The sequence below is a fragment of the Paramacrobiotus metropolitanus genome, unplaced genomic scaffold (genome assembly GCF_019649055.1).
Source record: "Paramacrobiotus metropolitanus isolate TYO unplaced genomic scaffold, Prichtersi_v1.0 Parri_scaffold0000175, whole genome shotgun sequence".
Taxonomy (NCBI): domain Eukaryota; kingdom Metazoa; phylum Tardigrada; class Eutardigrada; order Parachela; family Macrobiotidae; genus Paramacrobiotus; species Paramacrobiotus metropolitanus.
This window is the reverse complement of record NW_026570395.1, coordinates 36,363-45,492: the sequence shown is the minus strand read 5'-3', so window position 1 is coordinate 45,492 and position 9,130 is coordinate 36,363. Positions and strand designations below refer to the sequence as shown.

The 9,130-nt window shown below is 43.3% G+C and overlaps 1 protein-coding gene and 1 long non-coding RNA gene across 2 annotated transcripts; both read right to left on the bottom strand.

Moving 5' to 3' along the window:
• Positions 1-21: 21 nt before the first annotated feature.
• LOC129600397 (histidine-rich protein PFHRP-II-like) lies at positions 22-742 on the bottom strand. The gene has a single exon (XM_055498890.1). It carries the CDS (start codon positions 668-670, stop codon positions 191-193), a length of 480 nt encoding a protein of 159 aa, XP_055354865.1. The 5' UTR covers positions 671-742; the 3' UTR covers positions 22-190.
• Positions 743-6,309: 5,567 nt separating this feature from the next.
• LOC129600405 (uncharacterized) lies at positions 6,310-6,871 on the bottom strand. Its single transcript, XR_008692047.1, has 3 exons — positions 6,731-6,871; positions 6,482-6,661; positions 6,310-6,390 (listed from the first exon to the last, which is right to left on the bottom strand). It is a non-coding gene; the product is annotated as an uncharacterized LOC129600405 (long non-coding RNA).
• Positions 6,872-9,130: the final 2,259 nt, after the last annotated feature.

Genomic DNA, 9,130 nt, shown 5'->3' with positions numbered 1-9,130 from the left:
GATACGTATTCGGTAGCATAGCACAAGCGCTCAAACCTTTATTCGAAGCCATCTAGCATTTAGTGTAAATTTCTGTTGTCATTTTACCCGCCAAAAATATGCCGCACGCAAAATAATGTCAGAAAAATTGTATATGGTATACATGCAGCCGGTAGCAGAACCAACCGGCGCGAGGTCACCATCAGGCAACTTAATGATGAGCCGCCGGCGTCGGTTTAGCCGCTGCGGCTCCTCGGCGCGCTGTTGCCGCCGATGAGGCTCCGTGTCCTCCAGAGGCCGCCGGCGCTCCGTGACCTCCTGAAGCCGCGGGTGTCCCGTGACCGCTAGAAGCCGGAGCATGCGAGTCTTTACTGCTGGCTGATCCATGGGCGTCAGCTCCATGGGAATCGGCTCCGTGACCGGCGCTGGACGAATGCGAATCAGCAGCGTGGCTGGAGCTGGAATGCGAATCGGTTCCATGGGTGTCGGCGGCCGCTCCGTGGCCGGAAGCGGGTGCGGCGTGGGCATCATGGCCGCCAGCGCTGGCTGCGCCCTTCTTGGCGGTAGTGCCGCCGCGGGCGGACGGCTTGGTGGTGGCGCCGTGGGCGGGGGCCGGCGCGCCGTGACCGGTGTCGTGTTGGGCCAGAACAGCGCTGATAGTCAGGCAGAAAACAGCGAGGAAGAGACGCATTCTGACCGCGGTTCGATACAGAAGAATATCGAATAGTTTTCTAGTAGTCCGTACGCGACACGATCTGGGCTGTTTTCTTAAGGGTGGTTATATACTGTTTTCGGTGGATTTTTTGGCTGGATGACAAGCATTTTTTTCTTGCTGAAGATTTCTTGTTGGAACGGCGGATTGTATAGAAATCGATTGTCTGGGGATTTGTGCACGGTGCGGAGGATTAAAGCGTTATGTGCCGTGTAATCCAGACATTCAACTCGGCAGTCAAATGGTCACGCTGCTGTTGTTTGGTGTACAGTGCTGACCCAGCGCGAGATGATCGTTTAAACGACGTCGTCTGTGTATGGCTTATACGGTAGTGTCGACAATACCGGAAAATTGTATAACAGATCATCACCACGCTGGTACCTCGAACATAATCAACATACTGCAGATAAACCTATCCGTATAATACACCATATCTGCTGATTTATTTCCTGGGATTTCAAAGCATAATTTCTTTAGACGGAAAAAAAGATGAACTAAATAAATTGAACGGTTTGGATAACCAGTTGTGGATTTTTCGTTTCAATTACTTCACTGCAGTTAACGGATTAAAATGAAACGCCGTACCAAACGAATGAAATCTGATCCATCCAGGCGTTAAATACTGCGAAAATATCCTCGAGATCGGAATGTGCAACCGTAGCTAAACTACTGTATTTTACCGTGTCTCGCTTAGTTTAAACTATGATGCCGTTATACCACAGTGGAAATTAGGTGTTAAAAAATCCAAACCGGTCGCAGATGAAGTGCATCGGAAGTACAGTACATAGACATAGATGTTGATATACGTATGTACTTTGCTAACGACATGAATATGCTTTACAACACCTTAACATTCTTCCAAGTCGGTTGATCTCGTTCATAGTCTAGCAACCTTATTACTACACTTGCATATTCAGTAGTACAGTACATAGACATAGATGTTGTCATGTTGATATACGTATGTACTTTGCTAACGACATGAATATGCTTTACAACACCTTAACATTCTTCCAAGTCGGTTGATCTCGTTCATAGTCTAGCAACCTTATTACTACACTTGCATATTCAGTATTTTTTTACCTAAACGCAACATTCGGATTGCACAAAAAATAAGGCATTGGTGCGCTTATACAAGCTTTCGCCACAGAGGACGATACTTACAAGGGGAACTGTTTGTAATACGTACATGACAAACTGCATAGCCACAAAATTTCTTGATAAACGCGGTAAAACGGTTTCCTGTTGACGATAATTCGACACTGTAATCAGGCCGCCTCTTTCGATTTATGCTTAACATGTGATTGTTTCCGAAGCTTCTGTGAAATTTTTGATGAAGAAACAATAATAAGTTCGACACTTGATGTGGTCAACGTGTGTCCAACAGTAAATTATTTTCTTTTTAACTGGAATAATTGTCATTATTCTACAGTAAATTTTGTCAAATCCGATCCGTCTCAAAGCAGTGAAACCTGGTGTTACGCTACAACGTCGCAAGTCGCCCACATCGCCGCTTTTCCCGTCGGTTACTTCACGGACGACGAATACATAGGTCATAAACAGGCCAAAGAGCTGCAAATACAGTTAGCAGAACAATTTTACGGTGACCGCAGTGCCTCATCATATCTGTTTACCGAAATGGCAGACGTGTGGTCAAGCGGACACAAGCCGGCTATGGTTATCGCATGGCATTTTTGTCGTTCAAAGCTGATGGCATTCAACAGTTTAGATCCCTTTCCGACTTCTCGGGTACAAGATTTGTCGCTACGTTTCCATTGGTTCCACAGACGATATCGTGCATTGCATCCAAAAGATTATATATCTGCAAATAACAAAGGCTGTTACTCAGATCATCAGTTGAAATTACAGTATACTCAACTTTCATACCGAAACCGAGCACTGTGCTGACAGTTTTACCGGTAGGGCGATTAACAAACCATACCATGCGATGATAATCAGGGGAAACAGCGGCGCCAAAGGACGCTTTAATTTGGGGACATCGGGCGATACACCGTCGAATGTCGGTATAAACGCCAGAATCGTCATGACCATGTTGACAAAATGCAGCAAGAGAATCTTGCTAAAACATGACTCAATAGAATGAAAGATCAATCGACCATGTAGGATGATTTTCCAGAAATGTTGTACCGTTTCCGTTGACGGCTGGCTTACAACAAACCGTGTGAAATTATTCAACGCGAGTATACCAGAATACACTATCGTTAAGAAAACTGTGATAATCAATTGCTCCATCCAGACGACGCTTCCCGGCCCAAGAACATAGTAGAGTTCTAAAGGAAGAAAGGGTTCGTTCTGTTGTGCAGGCCAGAAATCTCTGCCGTCCGTCATTACGTTTGGATACGAATACGCATATTCTGCCTCGTGAGTTACAAAAACTAGAATAAATAAGATCGCTCCAACGATGGTAAAGATACGGTCTAAACGCTTGACTTTGCGAGTCAGTTGCGGCATAACACTTTTGCCGAAGAGTTCTCTGTGTAGTTTTTCGACGGCTCCGCACATCTGTTTGAGCTCCTGTATTTTTGTGCTATTACAGTAGTAATAAACAACTGTCAAGCCAGAAAAAAGGATTTTCCCTGTCCATTTAAAATTCGATAGGAACATCCGCATGGTTATGCGATCGCTATCGAAAACGTTGAAACAAATACTGCTGCCTAGTTCCCGGATAACGGCTAGGATGCAGCATATGAGATACACTGCCTTTAAGAACTGAAGAACGCAGTGAGAAATTCGTCTTAGTACGGTCTCAGTCCCAGAGTTGTGCATGGCTTTTCCGACATAGCGTACCGGAAGTAGGTTTTGCATTATCCTGAAGCTTAAAAGCACATCTAGATGATTCAGATGGTGGGTAGCGGCGTAGCCATCGTGGACCGCCACTTAATACCTGGCAGCTAAAACCTACCACTAATACAACGTAAAAGGCGTAGCAGAAATATGGTGCACTTTGTTATTATGAACACAATCATATTTTCAAAATTTATGTTCTGACTGACTGTAATACTCAACAGGAACATCAGCATACAAATTTGCTGATCACCGTCATACCAACATGCATCACAATTGCTGACGTATGTTCATATTTACACTGAGGAGAATCCCAGTCCTCTCCTCTGGTAACGCCAAATAACTGCTCAAAATAATGAGGGAGCATAGTTATAGCATGTGTTCACGGTGCATATCGTAATTACGTATTATCAGGGCTTCGCATAAAGCCATTTTCTACCGAAAACAAGCTTTTTAGGGAGCTAAAGTGCAAACGTTGTTAATACAAAGTTTCCAGCTAGTTGGCAGCAAATCGGTCCTTTTGCGGCGCCTCATATCAAGCGGTATGAGTCACTTATGGAATAATTATTGTAAATTAAGAAAAAGCATGCTAAAGTTGTGTTATGGAATATGTAAATTATGAAAAAGCATTCGTGGATATTGTAGATATATATTAATACACTGTTCCATTGCAGCGCCGGAGACCTTCGCACAGGTCTTCTCCAGTGCGATTAATGATCTCGCGCACGACGAAGACGTAGGTAAGGAACAAGCCGAAGAGCTGCAAAAAAAAAGCCGTATGCACTAAAAGCCTGTTGTGGAAAAATGAGTAATCGAAATTAATCGACAACAATATTAATGATTATTCATACCGAAATTGCAAAGGTGCGATCGACGACACAGAATCCGGCAACGGTGATGGCGGGAGAGGTTTGCCGGGTGAAATTGATCGTCAGCAGCAGTTTCAGCTCATTCCCAAATGTCGCCCATTTATCAACACCACTGTTGACCGAACAGACACTCTCGTGCATCGCTTCCATGAGTTTACTCATCTGCAGACGAGAAACAGCCATAACGAACTTGAACTTCATCATCAACTTAATTACATCGAAAACCGTCATACCGATTGTGAACACTGTGTGGAGAGTTCCACCGGCAGGGCGATCAATATCGCTCCATACCACGTGATTACAATCAGCGGGAAGAGCGGCGCCCAGGGACGCTTCAATCCCGGATCTCCCGGCGACACCCCGTCGAAGGCCGGTGTAAAGGACAAGATGGTCATGGCCATGTTGACAAAATGCAGAAACAGGATCTTACTGAAACACGCCTCGATGGACTGGAAGATCAAACGACTCTGTGCAATGACTTTCCACAGATGTTGCGTGGTGTGAGGAGACGGTTTGCTGTTCTCCACAAAATGGTGAAAAGCATTCAGCGACAGTATACCGAAATATAAGAGCGTGGAGAACAGTGTAATGATCAGTTGTTCCAAAAAGACTGCCCCACCGGGTCCCAGTACGTAGTACACTTCTAACGGGAGAAACGGTTCGTTGTGGGTTGACGGCCAGTAATCCCGGCCTTCCGTCAGGATCTTCGGGTACAGATACGCGTACTCGGCTTCGTGTGTTGCAAATATTAACAGGAACAGAATGGCTCCGAGTATGACAAAAACGCGATCCAAACGCGTGACCTTTCGATGTATTTCCAATACGGTCTTTTCGCCAAGTACTTCCCCTTGAAGTCTCGCGATATTATGGTACATCTGGTTTAACCCGTTCATCTTCTTGATGGTCACATAGTAATAAACTACCGTCGCGCCACATAAGCTGATTTTGCCGGTCCATTTAAAATCAGACAGGAACATGCGAATCGTTAATCTGTCGTTCGTTATAATGTAGTAGCGGATAGAGTTGAAGGGTTCCCTTATAACCGCCACAGTAAGGCAGATGATGTATATTACTTTCCAAAACTGGAGAAAATAATGCCAACATTTTTTAAAGAAAAGTTTGCACCCAGTGCCTGGAATTTCGTTGGATACATACGCTGTTGGAAGCAATTTTCGCAGAATGTTCCAGCTTAAGAGCTGATGCGAATCATCGTTTAGCATTTTAGTTTCTTCGAAATTAAACATTGCTTCTCTGAGATGAAGCACAAACAAACGTTAAAAACAGTTATTCGTCGGCTTTGATAAAGAGATCTTTAATTCTACATAGATGGCTTTAAAATGACGTTTCCTTACTTTTAAGAGCAAACAATCGTTAATCGGCGATCGTTTTGTATGCCTCTACGAGCCTCATAAAAGCCGACGATCCAAAGCACTGGGTAAGGAAAACACAGGTTGAACAAAATGAAAGTTTGCCCAAGTGTTTGCTTGGGAAAACTGATGACAACTGAGAGACTACGTATTTCCGAGATTATTACCATACCGTTGAAATAGTCTTACTTCTAATAGCACCGAAATAGCACCGATATATTTTATCGATTTTTTAACAACACTATCAGGAAAATCCATTTGTTTTCGGTGTCTGTAATACCGGCAGTTCACAATTTAAACAGAAAAGCAGGTGTGTCAACCCGTCTTTTGCCTAAAAAAACGTAAGATAGCGTTTGTTCTGAAAACTGCATGATATGTTGTCTCATTGCTGTACAACCACAGTCTGTAGTACAGACAACGAATTTTATGATACTAAGCAAAATTAGAAAACACCCGCAACATTCATTCCAAAAAATCGATTTCAGACTAGTGTGCTACTGTATATTTCAGTTGCATTAATACACATTGACCAGTTGCTGGCTACCATTCGCGTGGAGTTGCAATGAAAAATATTGTACATGACGGATGTGTTATTCTCTTCGGGCACTCGGTTAACCAGATCGCGCACGACCAGTATATAAGAGAGAAATACACCAAGCATCTGCAAACAATTGCATGTTTACGTGTATCACGTTTGTCGAAATACTTTTAGCACTGCGAATTTAACTGTATAGTGCCCAGTTCTGTATTACCGATAAAGCCAGGTTACGGTCAACGTTGAAGAATTTTCCGGCCGTTAGAACGAGTGGGTTTTGACGTAGGCCCTGTATGCGCATCAGAATTTTCATCTGGCAGCGCCATTCAGCCTCCCCCTTTCCAGAAAGGTCACCGGCATGCAGACGGTGTTCGATGGCTTCAAACAGCTTTTCGATCTAAAAATCTCATTCTGTCGTTGTCGACATGTTACAAGATGGCATTTTACGTTAAGCAGAACGACTTACCGCAGAGGCAAAGCGTACAGAAAAGAAGATTGGAACTGCTACCAGCGCCAGTGCGTACCATAGTATGATAATAACGGGAAACAGCGGTGCCAAAGCTGTTCCTTTTTTAGTTAAGGATTTATCATCGAATGACGATGAGAAGCAGAGAATCGTACTCAACATGTTGAGGAAGTGGAGAAAAAGAATCTTGAAAAACGTCTTTTCCAAAGATTTACTGGAGTTCCTCACTTGTGCTATTATGGAGTTAAAGCCTTCCAAGATTTCCGGGGTCATTTGAAAATCTTGACGGTGTGGAATCTTTTCTTGATGGATCGAATGTCTTAGCACGTCAAAAAGTTGCGCATGATAGAATACGATCGAGCAGAAGAAGACTATCAGCAGATGTTCGCCCCAAACGACAACATTCTGGGTCAGTATTAAGATAACCTCAACGATGTAAAATGGAAAATGTGCGGAGATTGGCCAGTAATCCATATTGTATGTAATGTTCCATTGGTTGTCATAGGCAAACTCTGCTTCATGGGTCACGAAAATCAGAATCATCAATATCGTTCCAATGATTACGGCAAAGCGTTCGCGATAGACTGCGGTTTGCCGGCTCAGGAAAGCGTTTTTATCTGAACAGATATTACTAATGAAAACTTCCAGTTTACCTTGACGCAGAAATAAGCTAGTAAACTGCTTCTGTGATGCATGGTAACAGATGAGTGTCAACAGCGAGCAGGCAACTTTACCCGTCCATTTAAAATCCGTAAAGAATATGGATGAATGGAGACCTTGCATGAAATACATCCGAAGACTGTTGGTGTCTTCACGGAGGATAGTCAGACCAACGACAATCATGTACGTTATTTTCAGAAGTAACACGGTCCATTGCATCAGTTTCTGGCGTGAACTCAGAGAAGAAGATGGTCGGCGGATGATAAAGAACTGGAGAAGATTCCACGAAAGAAATTGCATTGTGAATGACCTTTGGATTTTCAATTTCAAAAGCCCAAGTGTTTCCGTTGATAATGTCGCACCGTTTTCGTAGTGAGGAACTGTACAACGTTGCACAAATCAATAACCCTGCATCGAATACCGCGCCGAAAATGTTGTAGGATGGTCCTTGGGGAAAACCAGCAGGTTGATGCTGCAAAAACGCGATGGAATGGCATTGTTGCTTATAGAGAGATACATTAAGCAAAGCGGGCTTCGGACCAAACAAACAGTTCTAAACAAGTAGAAAAGTATTTTTTTTAAATGCGCGCTTTCTGAGTAAAAAAGTCACTAGATGTTAAAACAGTTGGCGCACTCGGTAAGTAATTCAACAAAGAACAAGTTGCTTTTGTATCGGTTAAACCGTAAACCCTTCGTCGTTCTACAGGGTGTGCTAATTCAGGTCCCATGGCACAGTCAGCACATTCTGCAGTTCTTCACACTGACCACGCCCCCAACTTACGTATCAGCTTGGACAAAGTTCTTCCGATGGTTAGTTTTCATCAGTAAATGCCTGTACATCACCATCGTTCTTCTAGCAACGTTGCGCGAAGTTAGTAGCGTATTCCACTTTTTCTATTTTAACCGCATTACTACCTTTTTCGTTTTCGTCGAATTTAAGTGGATTGGTAAAGTAGTGTTCTCTTTTCTGGCTCTCATTTGCTTCTACGCATCCAGATCGCGATTCGATAATACATTCCATAATCAACAAAGAATGCAATCATTTGTCATCGATTTATATGGCAGCGAAGTCGTTGGCCGAATCCGAGGAAAACTCCTGTATTACGAACGCTTAGTCGTGATTTTTGGTACGGTATTCGTAATAATTATTTTCATTATCCACGAAATTGAATTCGCCTATTTAACCCAATGGACTGTAATGTCCGGTATAGAATACTGGCCACTGTCTCGCAATGCATCGTTTTGCGGTATTGAAGTCGCTTTACTGTTGACCCAGAATGTTGTCGTCTGGGGTGAACATCTAATCATCGTCTTTTTCTGTTTCGTCGTGTCCTGGAATACCCAATTGTACCGCACATTAATTCACGCGATTTGTCAGAAACAGGAATGTCAACACCATTCGGATCAATGTACATTGCAAGTGTTTAACTCGGCCATATCGCATGTTCAGAGAACCGGCAAATCTCTGGATAAAGTGTTTTCCAGCATTCTCTTCCTCCATTTCCTGAACATGCTCAGTACGATTTTATCGTTCTCATCGTCGTTTGACAGCAAAGAGCTAACTAATCAAGGAACGACCTTGGCGCCATTATTTCCCATTATAATCATCTTGTGGTATGCTTCCGCTTTGGTATCTGTGCCAATTTTTATTGCTGTACGATACAACGCTGCTGTAAGTATAAATTCGTACATTCGACGCCGACTTTTATTGGTTTAAAAATTTACCAAGTAAGCGAAATA